Source organism: Papaver somniferum, chromosome 6 (genome assembly GCF_003573695.1).
Source record: "Papaver somniferum cultivar HN1 chromosome 6, ASM357369v1, whole genome shotgun sequence".
Lineage (NCBI taxonomy): Eukaryota > Viridiplantae > Streptophyta > Magnoliopsida > Ranunculales > Papaveraceae > Papaver > Papaver somniferum.
The window spans coordinates 59,008,156-59,030,118 of NC_039363.1; the positions used below are offsets into that span (position 1 = coordinate 59,008,156).

The window sequence follows — 21,963 nt, forward strand, 5'->3', positions numbered from 1 at the left end:
GGTAGAGGAAGAAATTTGTTCCATTTTGAAATAAAAAAAAATATTATATGGGTGAGGTATTAAGGTAATCTAATTTCAAATGGAAAAGGTTATTAAAAAGTAGGGATATATTTATTGTTGTATAAGGATGTATTTATTGGGTTTCAAAAGTAAGGACACATAAATAATGTACCCTTGCTAATTTGGGTACTAGGAATTATTTGATGCCTATCACTACGTGACAAAATAAGACATTTTGAATTCAAATGAAAATCCTTTTAGCCAACTATTTTTCGTAATAACTAATTTATTCCTGAATAATTAGTGTTGACTTTTTTGAAAAGTCAAACGTGGAATTTACATCTGATAAATTAATCCATTAGCGAAGATAGTGCAAGCAATTAATAAACGTAAAATTGGGAGATATTTTCTTCAATATATGTTTCTTAGTTAAATTAACGCACAGTAAAATTTGGTAAATATTTTGTTTCGCTACCAAAAATATCGCCCACACCTAACTGACCATGAATCAATGAAATTTTTAAAAAGAAATTTATTAGTGATATATAAGGGATAAAGGTTAATTTAGTCTCACCTAAAATATAAAAATCTAAATTCAATCTAAAACTAGTAATCTCAATCGTACATTTTGTGTTTTGGGATACAAATATATAGTATTTTAATAACGAATTCCTAGAAAAGAGAGAAACCAAACATGGGTGCTGGTATCGTGTCGTGCCCGCGTCTACGTGTCCCGTCTGTGCAACCCAGTCTGTTGGGATATTTATTAAAGCCCATTAGAAATAGGGACAACAATTCAATTTCCACAACTAGCAAGGTTATGTTTTTATTTATTTTTTTATGTTTACCTATTATTATAAGGGGGTTACCGTTACCAATTGCCAGTCCCATTACAGAACCCCTGTAGCAACCTTTACCGCCTCAAAATCTTTCAGGTAACATTCCTGAAATCCTTCTTCGGTGTTCCCTTTTTTCTTTAAGATTCACGGGCCTGTGAATTCCTGAGTCTTAAAACAGTCCGACTCCAAAATTGCACTTTAAGCTTATGATAAATTGTCTCAGAGAAATATTTTATCTTTTTATTCTGTCTGACTCATAATTGAAACTTGAAATGATTTTGATACATTTGAAGTTAATGATGAAGTAAAAAAACAAACAAACATAGTGTAAGTCTGGCTTCTTGGCATGAGGCATTGATAGTTTCTTCACTTGTCATGTGTAGGATATGGAGGAAAATTCCGAGCGAATTGAGAATGAGGTGGAAGCAGATGAATACGTATTACTTGATCTTGAAGCTGTTTATAAACAATTACACATCCCACCAAATGCGCCTTCCGTTTTATGTATCTCCTTCCAAACGAATAATATGATTCCTACTCATGTTTATATTCTAACTTGTGAAATATAATTTGTTCAGTAATGTAATCTCTTCGATTTGGTAGGGTTTAGATACTTTGAATCCAGTTTTGATCGTAGGCGACAATTTGAAGTTGGTGAGCTTTTGGACTGCAAACTACTTACCTTTAAAGTGACAATGTTTTTTATGGCTTATTTAGAGTAATGTGGTTTATCGCTTCACTGAACTGTTGTCGCAGATAGGAACGTACGAGGAAACAATTGCTACATGCCTCATTTTCTCGGAAAAAGGTGAGTCTCGATAATGTGTGGAATAGCTGATTTCTGCAGGGTTAAACTAAATTTTGCCTTGGCAGATGGTGGTCCTGTGGTGCACGAGGAGACGGGCCCATCAGATCAAAACCTTTTCAAAGGGACGTGCATTGTTGATCCGAATCAAACTTCAGCCAAGCAAGTAAAACCTATTACCAGCCTCCAGAAAATTCTCAAGTTTAGATTGGCATCTGAAGTTGATATTCATGACCCTGCAGTTAAATGATATCTACCTGTTATTGTGATGTATGAATAAATTTTCCACACTGGGAAATCTAGTTTCTAAATATTACTGAAAAAAAAACTGAAACACGCTGGTTAAAGGAATTACTGAACTTTTCCTTGCTAAACATTTATTCCATTTTCTTCTCAATTTCACTTTAGTTATGTTAATTTCATTTTCCCAAGCACCCATTTAGGGTGTATGAATCTTAAAAGTAATCGTGCATGTAGTTAAAATACAGCAACAATCACTGAATCGTCCTCCTAATTCTGCTGGCGAGTTGATTATGGACTATTTAGTCTGCTTTTGTGACACTAAATCTGTCACTCCAGGTCTGAAAGTGCGAAGAAAGACTTCAGCAGTCTGATGTTCTACCTTCTGCCTTTCTGTGTCCCATCCATGCTCAATAGCAAGTATCTCAATGACTCGTGGCAGAGCATGTGTGGCAGCATTAACATCCAGAAAGGCCAGCCTCGTTCTTCTGGCAATGAAATCAATGGCAGTCTCGCAGTACTCATTCCTGGCACAGTAGGCGACTTCAGCCTCTAGATAAGGGTAACCATGGACAAGCCTTTTCCCAAGATCTTCCTCCTGCATTCAATGAGAGCGCGTAAAAATAGTGCCATCCATGAATACAAGTAACAACAGACGCTGCAATATGACGGCTGGTTCATACATGCACACAAGCTAAATGTGCTTTTTTTTTTTTGAAGCAAGCTAAATGTGCATAGTTGGGGAGCAGCGTCATGAAACAATTGTGGGATTAAGGAGTTCAAAGAATGGCTCCTTGACAAAAAAAAAATTAGTGGACTATGCTTTATACTGTAATGCTTACTACCACATGAGTAAGTGAATAAAAACATGACCATTCAAGGGATGGGTTACGTCCCAGTCTTGAAATGATGGCGTCCTTTCATAAGTGACAAACAACAGTGACAAAATGGCTATTAATATTCTAAATTCCAACCTGTGCAATAGAGGCCACTTGCGTGGCCATGCTTCCATATGCACAAGAGAGGTGCTTGGCAATTGATGTGTCTAATGCTCCTGGCACCACTTTCCCCTCCCTTGTCTGCTTCCTGCGTACAAAAGATTGAGCCAACTCCACAAAAGCTGAAGGTTTCCACCCTTCTGCACCTACAATGGCTAGGTCAGCTGTGGCACATGGCCTTAAAGGATTCAGGTCCCCATGCTTGATGGCAGCATCAACTGCATCTTCCGCCATACTGAAAATTTAGATACATTCAAAATTACTGTCTCCTAAGACATGAAGCTAAAGAAGAAACTTCAGCATTTCAGCTCTGACACCAAGAAGGTATACAACACATCGGATTGACCATTTTGCGGAGATAGAATACCTACTATAGAGCAATTTATTTGTTAGGGTTACTTTGTTAATGATCCATATCTTCCCAATTTTGTTTTAAACAGCTAAAAATTCATATGCAGAAAGTAAATAACGTATCTTCTTTTGTTTTACCAAAACCTAGGCCCTACGAAGAGAGGCAGGTTTCATGAGAGTTTCTGGATTCCTCAAGATTTTGTGTGACTAAATGAAGTACCTTCGATAAGTAGTCCATTTTCCACCAGAAATAGTTATCAAGCCAGGACAATCAACGTGTACAAGATGATCCCTGGAAATGCTTGCTGTATCCTTAGCCGAAGGATCAACAGCCAGCGGACGTATACCACTCCATGTGGAGAGAATATCTGAATTCCTAACCTGAAATTTAACTAAATATTAGCAACCACTTCATGCATTCAGGGTTCAATTTAAGTCACTTGAGAATGACTGTAACAAGTACACCGAACTTCCTGCAGAAGAAAAAAAGTGATGAAAAAAGAAAGAGGAACATCTAAAAAAAGAGGGGTTTGATACTTCAACTGCAAAAGCTCAGCTATTGTAATTTAAACTGATCAGAAGATTCAAATTTTTAAATCTGATAAAAGATGCCTGAATTTCTTGACCTACTTCAATGCAACATTAATCATCTTACAGGGCCAACATCTGAGGCGTTGCAGATTCAGAGAAAGGCCTCGGCAAGTTGTCCATCATAAACCCAACAGGTGTATAACACTAATACTACTGTGATGATAAGAGACCGTTTTCCAAATTCATTTTGATTGGCACTGAGGAAAATATATGATGTAACGTTGAGGTTCCAGATCATATTTTTTATGCAACTGAGGAAGTGAGAAATTATCTAGTTCTCAAATTTTGTAAACTTTTGTTTAGATCGCCTAAAGCTGGGGAAAAAATAAGTAATAACACTATAAACTAAATCATAATCCCAGTTCACTTAGTGTGTACCTTGATGCTTAAGTAATCCTCAATGGCGTGGAGGATAAAATCTATTTCCTCTGATTGTGGTTGGGGGAGATCAGTTATAGTAGTACTAGAGTCTGTAGTTCCAGCCAGAGTTTTACCTCTCCAAGGTAGCATAAACACTAGACGACCATCTTTGGTTTTAGGAATTAGTAATCCCATGTCCTCTGGAGTGAAATAATCTGGAAGCACCACATGGGCACCACTACTTGGACTTATAATGTTTGCTGCACCGCTGTCAGCCATCTTCCTTAGAAAATCACAAAAAGGTCCAGCAGCATTTATGATAACCTTGGCATACACATCAAACTCCTTTCCTGCAGAAAAATTACAGATTACTCACAAGAATGGATGATGGACAACCATGAAAATTGAGACCGAAACCTACAAACTATTTGTTGCTGGCTACAGGTACAATTGATCCATCAATTTACAATTCCTTCAAAGTAAATACTAATAATAAATAAAATAAAATAAACACCCAATCAGATCATACTACCATACCTGTCAGGTTGTCTCGAACTCGGGTACCGATTACACGACCAGAGACTTCATCCTTAAGGAGAGAAACTACTTCCACATGGTTAAGCACTGCCGCACCAGCCAAGGCAGCAGTGCAAGCTAGTCCAATATTGAGACGTGAGTCATCCATCTGCCCATCACAATAAACAACTGCACCTCTCAATTTTCGACCATTACATTCTTTTGCAAGAGTTGGAAATACAGTGACAGCCTTTTGTGCAGGGTAATATCGTGACAGTCGCAAGGTTCCAGAACCAGCAACAAGATCATACACCTTCAATCCGGCCCAATAGTATACTACTTCAAACCAGCTATAACATGGGGTCATGGTAGGAAGGGCACGACAAATGTGTGGAGCATTTTGAATGACACGATTGCGCTCTTCAAGTGCATGGAAAACTAATTTCAGCTGGCCATAATCTAGATTGAAAAATGCTTTCTCCAGATAGCGAACTCCTGATTTATATACAATATATAGGATGTCAAGAGGGGAACACCATAAAGGAACTCTTTTCATAAGCATATCAAGAGGAAACAAATTGCAAAAACAGAAATAAATAAGGAAAGATAGAGTCTCATAATGAGGGAGAGCACACTATTTTACCTCCATGAAGAAGCTTAGTCGACCTTGAAGATGTACCGGAGGAGAAATCTTCTCTCTCCACAAGCGCAACATGTAATCCTCGGCTAGCAGCATCAAGTGCAATACCCGATCCAGTAGCACCACCTCCAATCACCAGAACATCGAAAGGACTTTTGGAATTGCTTCCAGACATCTTTTCTTCCTGCTCTTTTCTACTTGGAACAATTCCATCCCTCGATAGAATGTTCTGCTTAACCTCGGATCTATCTCTGGCAAACAAATTCCCCTCATTCAGACCCAATTTTACTGCAACTAATGCAGCTGATGCTTCAAATATTATACGACGCATTGAATCCTCACATCAACCACTGTGTCAGGCAAAGTCCCAATCAATATGATTAGAAAGATTGGGTCATTTTGTGAACCAAATGTAAACAATTATTACCAAATATAACCGAAAAAGATATCTAAAGAACAGAATATTAACTACAAAAACAAAACCTAATCTTTTCTGAAACTGAAATGGCTAAATTTTCAAAGAATTATATCTACATGCAGATAAAAACAATATGCATATGTCATTGAAGGCGTAAAGCAGTAACAGACCTGTATTAGATCTCTGATTTTTCCTTCGTTTCTGGACCAAAGGAAGAAGAACATCAACATAAAAAAAACGCCAACAAGGAAATGTTTTAACGGAGCATCCGTGATGACAGAGAAAGAGAGAGCTTTGAAGTGAGCATTTAATGTATGTGTGCGTTAAAACGTTTCCGATTTCGGAAAGATTTGGAATAATAATAATGAAGAAGATAGGGATAGGGTTTACAGAGAAGGTGGAAGTGAAGATAATCATTTTCTCACTGTCAGTAGTTACATCATCAGAGTTCAGACCATAAAAAAATCCAACCATCACTTCAATTATTGCCCGCGAAAAAAAAACCACTTCTGCCGTTCCTTGTTTTCAATTTTCTCTTTTTAGATTGTTTAATTATGAGCAGGTGTGCAATTTAGATGTTTCTCGCCTAGTCTTGCTAACATGCGCTTCAGCTCCTTCTGTTGTTTTTTCCTGCTTGCAATATGCAGTTTACAAGAGACTCAGGGAAACGTCTTATGGTCGCGGGGTGGAGCGAATTTGTGGAGCCGTTTGCTGCTATGCATATGGTTGGAGAAAATCACATCGGCCATGCTATCAATGTAAATTTTCACAGATGCAGGCCCAAAGTTTATTGCAAAATTTTACAGATAAATTTCTACTGCATAGCCCGTAGAGGTTTTTCAACAAGACATACTTTACCTGGCACATTTTGATTTCTGCTATTACAAATTATGCATGTCAACTCACACTTGTTTTATTAAACATGCATTTGAGGTTCTTCCATATATCACTGTTTTTTTTTTTTTTTTTTTTTTTTTTTTGAAACTAGGCATAGGCCCGTCCTGCCCTCTGGCAGCGTAGACACCGGCTTACTCCCCCTGAGCAAACTCGGCCCCCTTCCCCACAGTAAGTTAGTAATAATTACACGAAATCTCCAATGTTTGAGCGGAAACTCGAACTGCTGATCTCCTACTTGAGAATCAGACTCACTGTCTCTATGTTTATCTTTTGTTTTGGGCGGTTAAACAAGCTAGAAATGGAATTACCTTTTACTTTTAATGCAGCAACTTCAACATTTCTGACTAGCTCAACCTTTTGTGGGTTCAAATGGCTTATAAGTTTCTAAAGCTGAGTTCAGATATACAAGATGATAATGCTTCTTTTACTTGACGATTGTCAGAGTCCATAGAAAGAGCATCTTCAAAGAGTCTTCTTGCCTGGTGCAACAGCTTTAGCTTTTCCTTGCTATATCTTGGCCGAAGTTGAGATCTTTGACGCAATACCATACCCCATTGGAATAGAGCTGCAATTCACAAAAAAACATTTAGCGGAATTGTCTTTGATAATTTAAATGTTAAGAAACCATTTTATCTCAAGGAGAATCTTGCATATATGACAAATCATTCAAAATACAACAACGAAAGGAGCGAGTGTGAGTAGATAACATATTATAACTGCTACATATTCAAATTCAATCTCCTTCCGGGATGTTCTATAAGCTAATCAAAAGAATATTCTTAATCGTACCATCAGACGCATATGCATTGCTCTTGGACATCATAGCATCAAATTTATCGATTGCGGCCAGATACACCTTGTCAGCATCATAAGCCGCTTCCTGCAAAGAGTAGAAATCAATAACTTATAAGAAGCATAAGTTATCTTTTGTTACCAACTTTAGCTGACCCATAAGTTTTCAATAGTACTGCTGAACTGATGAGACAATATAAACAAGTACCAGCACCAAAAAGGGTCCTTACCGGCCCGATATCTGAAATCAACTGAGCACGATAAGAAAGAGCAAGACCCCAGTTATAAAGTGCCCTCACATCATTCCCGTCGATGGATATGGCCATCTTGTACTTTCTCCCAGCTTCAACAAGGAGTTCTTCACACTCTTCACACACATCAATAAGAGTAGAGGTAATCTTATCTCGGCTCATGACTTGATTATCATGTCCCTCGGGTTCTACCCTATACATTTTCTCCCTAGAGAAGGAATCACCTGTTGATAAGAGAGTTCTCAGCTCACGACTAATCTTTAATTTGAGCTCACCATGAAGAAGGAAAGTGTTCCCTAGTTGACCAACAGCTAGTAAGCTCATGGGTTTCAAACATAAGGCTTTCGAGAGTAATCTAGCCGACTTGTACAGTACAACCTCAGCCCTTTCTTCATCAACTTTACCCTTCAAGCATTCCCTAGCTTGCTTTAGGAGGTTAGTAGCCTCCAGCAGATGTCGGTCAAACACTACATCTTCCGATATCTTTGCAGATGTTGAAGATGACGCCGAACCCTCTTCCATATTGCATCTAGATTGACGGTTTCCTAGTTCGGAAACATTTTCCAAATTCTCCGGTGTTTCTCTCAAATCAAACCTGGGCATCTCATTCTCAACGTTATTTTCATTGCTTGTGTCAGCAGCATTGGACCTTGTGAACTTTTTTTCTTCTTCCAAGTAAGTCTTATGTTCCATACCAGATGTCTTGGACTCAACCTTCCCCGGTCTGACATTGAACCCAACATCCAACTGATCACGGAAACTCTCTACAGATACCTGCACTTCCTTTCTAGACCCACATCCCATCTTGTTCATGAACTTGGTTGTATTGCTCTGATTATAATACTCCTCGTTTTCAAGTAGTTTCCTAATGTTTCTCATTGGCTCCACAGATTTCTCATTGCCCATTCGTGGTTCTTCCACATTTCTAGAATCACCCCCTAGTATTTCATCTCCAAGCTGATCATAAGCTGGGTTCCTAGAGTCCTCATGTACTGAAGTACCTATTTTCATGTTTCCTATGTTATTCATGGACACCCGATTTAAACTATCATCATCTCCAATTCCATCAGCTATTTTACTTTCATGAATTTGATCATTCACCATATTTGGATTCAGTTGCTCCATCCCTTCTCTTTTACTGATATTTTTTGATATGTTAGCTTTCGAATCAACGGAATTCACTTGAAATATGCCACCAAAGAACTGAAAAATATTCAAAAAAGTTCCGCCTACATCCCTTTTTCTCTTACTCAGCTTCTGATTCAGATTTTTCTCAACTTCTCCACTATCAACTGATTCTCCAACAGACTCACTCACACAATCAGGTTTACTATATCATTTGTTGACGCTTCCATTACATTTCTCTCTCTCACAATGTCCAAGCTTATGTTTTTCAGTATACTATGGTAACTCTCTAATTCACCCACTTGTACAAAATTAGAATTCATGGCTCCTTTCATTTCCTTTTCCAAATTAGCTATCCTCTCATTCAACTCACTGAAAAATTCTACTGAATTCCTCAATTTCTCAGCATATCTAGGAGGATTCTCTTCTTTAATTCCTTTGTTATTACCAACACCAAATCTACCACGTAGTTTCTTAACTGTAAAACCAACACCACCTCCACGAATAAACCCAAATGAAAATCCAATTGCAAAAACCAAAACTGAAGCTGGAAACACTAAAATTGTAGAAACCTTAACCCTTGAAATTGCTAAAGCTGATATCAAACCTATAATAAACATGAAAACATGCTTACTATCATCAATGCCTACGGAAACAAGAAAATTCTTCAACTTACCAGATTGACTTGGATGTTCAATAAGCTTAAGATCATCCCATCCACCATAGTTGGAGGAAATTGAAGCAGGGGGGTTCGAAATTGCGCAAAAATTAGGTTTTATTGAATTCAAATTCCATCTGTGATTGAAAAATTGAAGAAATAAACGTTGTTTAGAAGGAAATGATTTGGATTTGAGTCGAGGAAGAAATGGTGATAAGAGAAGATTATGGGTGTTGAGTGTAAATTTTTTGGTAATTAGGGCTTCCATTAGAGTTCCTAATTGCAGAGGCAGGAAATGATTAACACGACTAGAGTGTAAATGTTGTAATCTGCATCCACAGGCAGAGATGACGAATTTCTGTGACTGTCATTGACAAGGGTATTTTGGTCAATGTTTACAAGATCGATTTGTAAGAATATGTAATTCGTATCGTAACCGTAGATTTAAAACTTACCAGAGGTAAGAAAGAGCTACAAGACTCGTATGGGATTTCATCCTACCGTATTATGGTAAATCAACGCCAATATGGAACTAAATTCTCGCCAATGCACTCAAACTATGGTTCGTTTTTATTCACCAATTCTCTCAGTAACTCCCTAAAAGTAAAACAGTACAATTTCACAAGTGGGAATGTTATAAATACCCTCCGTTTTGGTTGACCTTGCACAAATACCTCCGAGGGGTAAAAATTAATTTTTTTGGATTCAACTTGGTAAAGTTGCATCCACTTCTGGAAGCAACTTGTGTAAAGTTGCATCCACTTCTGAAAGCAACTTGTGTAAAGTTGCATCCACTTCTGGAAGCAACTGTGCTAGTTGTGTCCACTTCTGGAAGCAATTTGTGCTAATTGCTTCCACTTTTCAGAAGGTAGAGATATTTTTTTAAATTGAATAAGGGTATACTTCAAGAGGTAGATTTTGAAGAGTATTTAAATAATGTTCCTATTTCATAATCTCAAATTTTACTCGAAAAAGAATCAATACACTAAAAACAATGGACGATTAGTAGTTCTCCATTGGTGCTGCTTCGAAACACTTAGTAACTTCCTCCTTTGTGGGCAATAGCAATGAGAGGGCGCTTGAAGCTTTGAAGAGTTATTGAAAATTTGAAATGTGAACATGAGCTAATGGACCTGTTGGGCTTAGGTGTTCTTGTCTTTGATGAACTTATTCCTAAACCCTTTGTCTTCTTCTTGAAATTGAGAGCATCACATTTTATGTTAATGTCTTTGGTGAACCGAATAAAAACCTTAGACCTACCAGCTGGGATAATTTCAAGAATCAGACGTATGATTCGTCTATTCCTACTTTATTGATGGGAGACTTGAATTGTATGTTAGTGCCTCAAGATAAGTGGGGTAAAAGACCAATAACTGATAATGACACAAAAGATTTAGAATGTCTCATGAAAGAATGGACTCTAAAGGATATGCCCTTCTCTTGTCCAGATTTTACCTGGTCAAATAACCAAAAATGTGATAACTTAGTGCTGGAACGTATTGATCGTGCAATTGTTAATGAGGAGTGGGAAGATGCATTTCCTCAAACTCATACATTGCATTTTTCTCGAATTAGCTCTGACCATTCACCTATCTTAGTCTCTATGAATACTAGTGTGGAAAATCTCCACAAGTATCTTCATTTTATGTTCATGTGGACTAAAGATACTTCCTGTAAGACTACCATAGAAAAGGCTTGGTCAGTAAAATTTAGACGTTCTAAAGCATTTCAGTTGAAACAAAAACTTAACTATGTCAAGGAAGAACTAAAATAGTGGAATAAACACTCCTTTGGAAACATAAATCATTCTATATATGAGACTAAAAATCTGATTGAGAATGCTCAAATTAACGCCCTTGGGGAGACAAGGAAAATAACTGAACTAAAAGATAAACTAACTTATTTATATTCACTAGAAGAAATTTTGTGGAAAGATAAGTCTAGAGAACTGTGCCTTAATGAAGGAGATAAAAATATGCCTTATTTTCACAAGTCCATAATGTTTCGAAGAAAAGGAACAACATCTCTTGGATTAAGGAAAGAGATGGAACTTGGCTAATTACTAGAGATGCTATTGGAGAAGAATTCATCTTGTATTTTCAACAACTTTATAGCACCTCTGGATCTCATGGGTAAGATATTGTGATTGATACAATAAAACCTAAGCTGGATGACCTTGATAATAATGTATTGTTAGCTCCTATTTATGATGAAGAAATTAAGATTGCTGTTTTCCAGTTAGGGGAAAAAAAGCACCAGTCCCTGATGGATTCACAGGTCTGTTTTATCAAACTTATTGGGATATTGTTGGAAAGGATGTTATTCATATGGTTAAACATTTCTTCGATTATGGTCATTTGTTGACTCAATTTAACCATACTAACGTCGCTTTAATACCTAAGACTCCAATGGCCGATTCTGTGGATCATTTTCGACCCATTGGATTATGCAGTTTTGCTTATAAAATAGTCTCTAAAACTTTGGCCAACAGGATGAAACCTTTGACGGATAGAGTAATATCTCCAAACCAAAGTGCTTTCATTCCTAAAAGACAAATAGCTGATAACTTGATTCTAGCTCATGAACTTATTCATTTTATAAAAAAGAAAAAGAAAAAAGGAAAGGTGGGTTATGCGGCTATTAAGATGGATATGTCCAAGGCGTATGACAGAGTAGAAAGGTCCTTCTTATCTAAAGTTATGGATAAATTAGGATTTCATCAGAATTAGGTTAAGTTGGTTATGAACTGCTTGATCTCAATTTCATACTCAATTCTATTAAATGGCAGTCATCTGGGTAAGTTTCAACCTGAAAGGGGACTTAGGCATGGGATCCTCTATTCCCCTACCTATACATCCTTACTGCTGAAGCTTTTTCAACTTATATCAAACATTTGGAGAACTCTAACATTGTTCATCAAATCAAATGTGCTAAGACAGCGCCAATTATCAGCCACTTATTGTTTGCGAATGATAGCCTCTTATTCACAAAGCAACAATCTCAGACTTCCATGCCATAAAAGACTGCCTACAAACATATTGTAAAGCAAGTGGGTAGGAAATCAATTTTAACAAATCAAGTTTGTTTTTTGTAGGAAAGATTCATCCAAAACACAAAAAAATTCTGGCAAAAATTATGAACATAAAAAATCTTAGTCTGGGAGAGAAATATTTGGGTGCAACTATAACTATATTGAAGTCTAAGACTCAAACACACATTTCTCTACTTCTCTATGGAGAAAAGAGTTAACGGATGGTTGACACAGTTCTTATCTCAAGCAGGAAAATCCACATTAGTGAAACATGTTGAACAATCTATGTATTTGTATCAAATGGCAATCTTCCTAATTCCCAAAAACCTATGTCATAAAATAGATTTGCATCTTAATAGATACTGGTGGAGTGAGGACCCAATAACCAAAAAAAGAAAGTTGCACCTAATTTCTTTGGAGAGTATTTATAAAACCAAGAAAGAAGGGGGATTGGGATTTAGGAATAGCGAAATCAATAATCTAGCTATGTTATCAAGGAGTGTGTGAAGGCTGATTGAGAACCCTAGTTCTCTTCTAGCTCAAGTACTAAAAGCAAAGTATTATTTCAACACAGATGCACTAAATGCTAATTGTCCAACTACTGCCTCTTGGGCTTGGAAATTCCTCCACCGATCCATGAACAAGATTAAGCCCTTTATTTCTTGGGTGGTGGGGGAAGGAAATTACATTGACCCTTGGTGTGACAATTGGATCCCTGGAAAAGTGACCGCCACACTAAAAGTCAACACTGTGCCTGACAAAAATCTAAGGGTGACGGATCTAATAGATCAAGATTTAAGAATTTTGGATACAACAAAATTTAGTGATGTGTTTGATCAATCTTGCAAATATTTGATTGAACAAATCCCTTTAAGTATCGAGAAGTTTAGTGATAGAAGAATTTGGATGCCATCTAAGGATGGGACCTTCTCTACAAAATCAACCTATTTCGTGCTTAGTGTGAGTGGTGACACTTCTGATGCTGGTTTATGGATGGATGTATGGAAACTAAATATACCTGCAAGAGTACAATTGTTTGTGTGGAAGGCTCTAAAAGGATCTTTACTAGTGATGAAGATTTTTCATAAGCGTATACATATATCTGACCATCTCTGTCCCAAGTGTAAGATGAAAACAGAATCCATTATGCGCGCTTTAATATTGCCGGTGTATGGAATATGATCAATGTTCAAAACTGGAAATTTGTCAACTATACTTTTCAGCAACGGACTAGGTTTTGGCTTCAACTGCATCCATACAAGGATTCCTCTGGTAGATCGGAAAACTTACCCATGATGGCTTGGCTGCTTTGGTCCATTTGGGATAATCGAAATAATATAGTTCATAATACAAAACAAGAGGATCCGGGAACTATTATGGCAAGGGAAAAATCCATGTTGGGGGTTTCTAATAGGACTCCTATACTTCGAAAAATGGCATCAACAACTGTGAATCTTACAGACTCTTCTTGGCAGATTCCACCTGTAGGGTGGACTAAAATCAACACAAATGGTGCATGGAATCCTAACTCGACAGTTGGGGGGATCAGTATAATAATAAGAGACTCAGAACATTCCTTCATCTTTGCTGAATCAACTAATTTAGTTTGTTTCTCTGCAGAAGAAGCGGAAATATTTGCAATCAGGGATGCTCTAAAGATAGCGTTGAAAAGAAAAGAAGAAAAGATTGTGATCGAGAGTGGTGCTGTTGTAATCATTGAAGATAAACGGGAAGAACTTCATTGGAGATCAAAGAACTCACCACCTCTTTCAATATATTAAAGCCCTAATTCCAAAATTTCAATATCTATCTTTTGTTTATGTTAACCGTACTAGAATATGACCTGTTTCGTAACGACCCGAGATTAGATCAACTGTGAAAATAAAGAACTTGAAAACCCGTGGGGACCTATATTTTCTTGCCACTGAAAATATGATGCCTAATTTTAGAGGGATCATCAATAGTATTTGGTAGTGGGTGTTGGTGCTTCAACATTACCTAATAAATCAGCACTCAAATGTTATAAAACCGTTTCAAAGAATATTAAAGTGGATAGGCTTGGCTAATAGACAATTTGTGTTTAAAAGAAGGTCATATAAATTTATTTACCCATCCTATAGTATTTTATGTTTTACATTTTATTGGTAAAGCTTCATATATATAACTGGTCTAATAAAACCTAATTTTATTGATAGTTGCAAGTAGACGAACCCACCCTATCTGCATCAATGTAATACACCGTGAAAAATTATTTTCCAATATTCTTTCTTAGAATGAAAGATCTTGGTCAATGGTGGATATCCAGTGATATGTTACAAAAATAAAGAAGGTATATGAAGAATGTAACAGTTTTATATTTATTCATGAAAATAATATGCATCTTGCTTGCTTTTGAATTGCGGAGATTGTTTGCCTTTAATTTTAGCTTGGGTGCAGTAATTTCAACCTTAATTTAGTCTATCCCACTTTTATTTTTAGCAGCTCTTTTGGTTGTGTGCTTAGTTACTTTCTAGGGTGTGTTGTTATATCCATCCACGCTGTCATAGTGAACTCATTTATACCTTGCATATTGGGTTCGCAAGGGAGGACTACAAACTATTTTGCGCATTATAATGTCCACGTATTCGTTTATAATACACAATAAAATTATATAAACTCAAAACTACGTATACTTTGGTGAAATCCGTTTCCTTTTAAAATGTAAGCTTTTTGTTAACCAAATTCGAAAATACAGGTGTATCAAGTTCTTTTGGTGATCTCATTACTTCTATTTCGTTATTTATATTATGTTTTTCCCTTTGGTCTCTATTCAAGCATCTGTATGCCAATGAAGCTGCCATTCCAGTAGTGAAAGCGTTCGAGTTGTACCTGGATCAGGGTTAAAATAAAGTGTTTAGTTACCTATTTCGGGTTTTCATGGATAATCGTAGCAGTTTAGTATTAGTTACCTTACGGAAACGCTTTGCAAGGGTATGGTTTCCCTCCCACGGTTCCAGCATCTCCGCGGGGGTACCCTCAAGTCAGGTAGTTTTATCTGTTCTTCAATATAGCAGGTATCGAACAAATCATTTTTGTTAGATGACTTTATAAGGATAGTGCTCCGCAGTGTATGCATTTGACATCTATCTTCTCCAGAGAATAACACACCTCTGAATTATTATGTGTTATACTAAGACCTTGATAATTAAAGCAGGGTAAGTTTGGTATCTCCGTGCCCTCGCCATCCAAAGGATTCTCCTCATCCGTGGTTTCACTGCAAACCCACAAAAACCAAATCCACTAGTTCACCACAAATGTGTGGTTGTGGAATTTAAATTATGGAAATGCTAATTCAAGATCTTTTTTTTGAGGAACTTGATTAACGGGTCTTCAATGTCGCCAATACTTGAAGAGAATGTTTTTTGTTTCCTTATTTTTCCCAAGAAGATCAGGCAATAATATGGTAATGGAAGAGGAAAATTAGGGGAAGAAATCTCCTGTGATCTGTAATGGAAGAGAGGCTCATATTTCTGACATAACTTCGGTTAGAAAATGTGTATCGGAAGAAGGGGAATAATAATAAATTATGTGTATCATTGAGTCGGATCATCGATTATACGGAAATTAAATCAAAGAAGACAATGATTAAAGTGGTTCGGCACTAACGCCTACGTCCACTGAGGAACCCCGTAGGGTGAATTAGATTGATCTCCAGAATCATTGTGCTGAGATAACTTTAAATTTACATTCACGCTCTTATTTATAGTATGATATGACTAAACCTAAGAAGATAATACCTTAACTAAAATATCTTGACTAGGTAAATATTTAGGAAAATATAAAGATTACATTTAATAATTTTGATCTTGTAATCTGTAATTATCTTCTAATATCTTCTCTTCATGGACATTGCACGGACACCTCGGTATCTTCTCTTCATGTACGGTTACCTTGATATCTTGTATATGGGGAATATATTTCAACACCCCCCTCAAGTTAAACACGGAAATGTTTTGAAGTGTTTAACTTGAACCATCTCAATAAAATGTCTTGTAGCATGAACTTTGATTGTTGACCATGGTATTTGATCTTCGATGACAGACCACGATAGTTGAATAAAGGAAAGTCGCGATAACAGAAGCAACAAAATGATAATTGCAGAGTATATATATGTAGGTCTTTTACGGAGAATTGGCTTGATTGGCCAATGGACTTGATTGTTAATTACTAACCATACGAGAAATTCATGTTGAGTCCATGTTGAGAAACATTAATGGACTTCGAAGAGACTCCTATAAAGTGAACACAAAATGGTAAAACAACCCATTTGGAAAGATTCGGAAGCTAAGATGAACCGATCTTGATTGGAGACGCATAATAATTTTGGAAACATCCCAGCACAATAATTTTGGAGAGTAAATGAGTTTCTAAAAGACCAAAAAGAAAAAAAAAAGGTCTCGACAGTGAAACAGAAAGATAATTGATTTCGATCTGCAAATAAAATCAATTGTCGAATATGCGACTTAATTGATTTGACAACAAGATAATTAACGTATCCATAGGGATATCCAACAGTGGAATTTGAATATCATTGGATCTGAAAAAGTGTAAAGATGAACACAGTGATTGATATTTTGTTGATGTTAAAATAAGATCTTGGATAAAGATCTAAAAGAGATATATTATATCATCGACCAGACGATAGCGATTTCGATCTTGGTGTTAGATCCATATAGTGATTAATGGATTCTAAATTGTGATAAATATATCCCAAACGATATTGGTGAATATTTTCATAAGAAATGAGATATTCTCGAAAATGGAATGATATTTCGGAATCAGATGAATATTTCTCAGAAAATATGGAAAGAGTTGAGACGTGATACATACATCTTTTATCTAAGGAATATTGGCTCATAAAATCAGAGCAAGCAGCGAATTGTAAGATCTTGGAGATCCTGGATAATGATCAAAGTGTAGATACATTAGATGAGTTTTCGTGACTGAAAACTGATTTCGAAAGATTTTAAAGAAACACATGATAAATGGATCGTGAGTTAATGAATCAACCCTTAATATATCCCAAAACAAATATGGGACAAGAGCATGATAGATTGATAGAGTCGTGGTTGATAACAACCAGTAACAAAAGATTTAAAAGAATGGTTTGACAACCAGTAACAACCAAAAATACCAAAAATAACTCATTTGACTTAATGGATTCCCATTAGTCACGGTTATAGATGAGAGCCAATATTAATGTGTGGTTGAATAATTTGTAACACCACAAATAGAAAGAATATTATCGAAAATAAATGAAGATTTCTGTTGTGATATTGACGAAAAGTATGAAAATAGGAGATGAATATTATAGAACCCACGAATCTTATATGCAATAAAAGACGTGAACACTATACCATGTCTTTACTGTTTGATGATTTAAGAACAGAAAGAGAATTGATTAGTTTAGATGTAAACAAACTGTGAATACTGAAACAAATCCTCTTCAAAAGTTTGATACCCAATTCTGATAACAGGGAAACTAAAGTTTTGAACTTCCCCGTGATTTAAGATGCTAACCCTAAGAAATCTGGGAAGCTGTGAAAATATCAAGCACCATGTAAACATCAAACTCAAAACAAAAAAGATGCTTAGATGCGAAAAACGAAGATTTTAATTTTGTAGCGGAAGCGATTCGAGCGGATATCCCCGCTCTGATACCGTAATAAATTATGCGTATCATTGAGTCGGATCATCGATTAGACGAAAATTAAATCAAAGAAGACAATGATTAAAGTGGTTCGGCACTAACGCCTACGTCCACTGAGGAACCCCGTAGGGTGAATTAGATTGATCTCCAGAATCATTGTGCTGAGATAACTTTACATTTACATTCACGCTCTTATTTATTGTGTGATATGACTAAACCTAAGAAGATAATACCTTAACTAAAATATCTTGACTAGGTAAATATTTAGGAAAATATAAAGATTACATTTAATAATTTTGATCTTGTAATCTGTAATTATTTTCTAATATCTTCTCTTCATGGACATTGCACGGACACCTCGGTATCTTCTCTTCACGTACGGTTACCTTGATATCTTGTATATGGGGAATATATTTCAACATAACTTCGGTTAGAAAATGTGTAGCGGAAGAAGGGGAATAATAGTGGAGGAAGGGTTTGATAGTGTGTAACGGAAGAAGACGATAATAATGGAGGAACCATTCTGAGTGGTTGGATCCAGACGTAAAACATGGATTCATTTTCAGCCACGATTTGTCTATCAATTTTGGCAGATTTTGAGAGCAAATGGTGGCCGTGGATCACGATAAATCTCCCAACAGGAACCGTCGGATTGGGCGTAAACCATTTGTTTTTTCAATGGTCAGGTCAGTGGATCGAATCACATCTCATATATGAAATTTGATTATGAAATTTCACAGCAAGAAAGTGACAAACAATCAACTATTTCGTTCATTACAACCAACAGATCAAATACAAATGATATGCATTAACAAAGTCAGCCACAATGCAATATCAATTACAAAAAAATACGAATCCAAATATATGCAGGTTCAAGATTCTGAAGATATGGAAGAAGCAGAATCCAAGGTCCATTACTGAGGTCTGCATCCGCATTTCGACATCTGAGTTTCTGAAATCTCTATCTTTATTCTAGTATATCATAGACAACGATTTTGTTTTCCCCTTAAATGCAGCGGCTTTATTTGGCTTTATTCACAGTGCATGGGTCCAACGGTCTCGGAAGGTGTAAATGTGAATCGTCTGCATAAGAGAGTTGATAATCACCCGTTCATTCTGCAGGAACGGCGTGGATAATCAATCCTTTTCACTATGATAATCATCACAAACATATTTAGTACTGCAAACCTCTATAAGTCCAGTGCCAATTTGTTATGGAATCCTTCAACAAACGTTGAACTCTCTTGATTCAGATCTGATTGATACTTGCAGGCACCTTTACCACTTGACCCGTTGGTAGTCCAGAAAGAGGATGCATAGCTGTGTAAGGCATTCGACAACCCGTGAATCTTGGATTAGCTTGCTTCTAAATTTTTTACACGGAATGAGTTATTTGGTAGTCCATCTCCTCATTCAACAGCTCTTCAAAAGCTGCAACAACCTTCATGGACAATACTTTGGACTTCACTGTCTAGGGCAGCAAAAAGGGTGGACCCGATGTGGTATATGATCTAGATTCGGAGAAGATACCTGCAACATTTTTTTTAAATATATATTTTTGGTGATCAATACTTGTCTACAACAGGAAAATTTAGAAAGGGAACGATTTAGGGAACCGGGGTATAGGTTCTGCGACCTTGTTTTCACACCTGGATATACGTTAAGCGAATATCAATTTTTGAGTTGACGGAATTTCCAAATGAGCTTCTTCGGTACAACATCATGCAACTCATCCCCCTGATTCAGACATAAATAATATTTGATCAAGTCAGATGCTAGATTGTAATAAACATATGGTTGTCACCCTAAAATCAAACATAAGGATAGTTTACTTAAGTCGGTGAATGATTCCGATAATTTGAACATGGTACTCAAAATATAGCAGATATGCGACATCTAACAGAACTCTCAAAAAATCTTTTATGGTAAACAAAAATTGCCCCTGCATTTTAGAGAAGCCCCTGATACTCGTGGTACATACATCATTATCATTACACTAAAAGAAGATGATTTGTGAATGAGGTGCTGCTCTGACCCGTTTCTTCCCTTAAAGGTGCAGTAAGAATGAATTGTCCTACGATGACCAATTTAACTCAAAGAAAGCAGATGGCCTTCCATTTTGTGCTTTCTTCGGCCTCGCCAATGTGGGAGAAGGTTTTTTAGGTGTTTGCAGGACGTCCGGAAGGGCTGTTGACAATCTAGGAACCCATTCGAAAGAAAATGAAAGAGTATGGACTCCATAAAATTTGAAACAAATAGTCAACCAAAAAAACTTGACGTAATCAAATATAGATGGCCCTTTTGATGGAACGCCACTTAACACACACAACTACAAAAAGAAAGATAAGAAGGAAAAGATATATAGGGGGAAGCAGTTTGCACATTGTTGCTTGATATACTGCAAGTATGTGCAAAGCCTTTGCATATATATAAAGTAGCAGGTAGAGAGTTAAAAAAATCCGGTACTAAAATAGGATTTACTATTAGTGTGGTTTATGAAACTTAAGAGGCCTCAATGGTATTTTTTGCACTGATGCTTTTTGTTTACACTTTTGTACTGTCAGGGCATGTTTTTCAGTTATCATTGTCGGACTCTTAACTAAATTACGCTAATCATACTTGCAGTATATCAAGCAAGAAAACACAACTAAAATCAGAGAATCGTGAGCTAATATGGAGGGCATCTTTTTTCTAAGATGCCATAAACACCAAATAACAATTGAAAATCAAAGACATAAACAATTAAAAATCAAAGGAAGAAACATAATGAAAAATCAAAAGCAGAAACATAATTACTTAAGATGGATGGCAGCTCTTTTACGAAAACAACAGTTTAAACCTGCAATAGAACAATGAACGTAGAAACTTAAACTAAAAGATCAAACTAAAATTGAAAACAATCAAAGAAAAAAATAATGGCCATTACCAAGCAGTGTCGATAGAGTATGCATCGGTAACATGGTAAGATGATGACCTTTGTTATTCCGTAAGATTGTAATTCATAAGTAAAACAATAATATTCATTACGGATACTAAAAATAACGACCTCTATTCCTCTTTATTTGAGTCATTTCATCGAACACATTACAACAAAACTCAAGTAAAACCAACCGGTGCATTAAGTTTAAACGATCTTTATTTGATAGGAAAATACATACTATTCATTTTTGAGCGGGGAAACATTGAACAACGTATTTGTTGGATTTGGACAATTAATTCAGACCAAAGAGTCAAAGACCACAGTTGGATGTTAACAACAACTCGTGGTGAAACCAAAGGTATCAAAAAAAAAAAAAAACAGCGCTAAAGAGTTAGAGGAACCCGACTCGTACCTTTAAGAGAAAGCAAAACGACAACAACACCATTGATAACCAATAACTCTTTTCGTGGAGATGTAACACTTTCCAGTGAAAATGGTGGGCTACACAGGCAGAGTTTATATCCTTGAATATTTGATCGAGCGTTTCTAAAATCTTAGGATTGATACAAATGAGGCGTAATGGGATGGTTAATGCCTTAAAATGGTGATTTTGATTGGTAACGGACAATAGATGAATTAATGGTTGCAAAAAATAAGCTTTGACCCGGTAGAATTTATGCCTGAATGACTCACGTACAGTTGGATTAGGGAATAGAAAATGGGTGCATTCTCAGCCGAGATTTGTCTCTTGCACTTTTCCACATTTCAAAATGAATGGGAGCCGTCAATTGTTGTGGAAGACTCCTGCATAGCCATCGGATTTGGCAAAACACATTTGTTTT

At 36.5% G+C, this 21,963-nt stretch overlaps 3 protein-coding genes across 3 annotated transcripts; 1 reads left to right on the forward strand and 2 right to left on the reverse strand.

Moving 5' to 3' along the window:
- Positions 1–827: 827 nt before the first annotated feature.
- Positions 828–2,032, forward strand: LOC113287688. The gene is made up of 5 exons (XM_026536508.1): positions 828–935; positions 1,223–1,343; positions 1,443–1,493; positions 1,596–1,647; positions 1,713–2,032. Exons 1-5 carry the CDS (start codon positions 841–843, stop codon positions 1,892–1,894), a joined length of 501 nt encoding a protein of 166 aa, XP_026392293.1. The 5' UTR covers positions 828–840; the 3' UTR covers positions 1,895–2,032.
- Positions 1,996–6,583, reverse strand: LOC113287686 (glycerol-3-phosphate dehydrogenase SDP6, mitochondrial-like). The gene is made up of 7 exons (XM_026536506.1): positions 5,929–6,583; positions 5,344–5,692; positions 4,722–5,195; positions 4,203–4,534; positions 3,454–3,614; positions 2,859–3,117; positions 1,996–2,482 (listed from the first exon to the last, which is right to left on the reverse strand). Exons 2-7 carry the CDS (start codon positions 5,669–5,671, stop codon positions 2,183–2,185), a joined length of 1,854 nt encoding a protein of 617 aa, XP_026392291.1. The 5' UTR covers positions 5,672–5,692; positions 5,929–6,583; the 3' UTR covers positions 1,996–2,182.
- Positions 6,584–6,710: 127 nt separating this feature from the next.
- LOC113287687 lies at positions 6,711–8,909 on the reverse strand. Its single transcript, XM_026536507.1, has 3 exons — positions 7,678–8,909; positions 7,445–7,535; positions 6,711–7,220 (listed from the first exon to the last, which is right to left on the reverse strand). The coding sequence occupies exons 1-3, from the start codon at positions 8,821–8,823 to the stop codon at positions 7,030–7,032; spliced, it is 1,428 nt and encodes a 475-aa protein (XP_026392292.1). The 5' UTR covers positions 8,824–8,909; the 3' UTR covers positions 6,711–7,029.
- Positions 8,910–21,963: the final 13,054 nt, after the last annotated feature.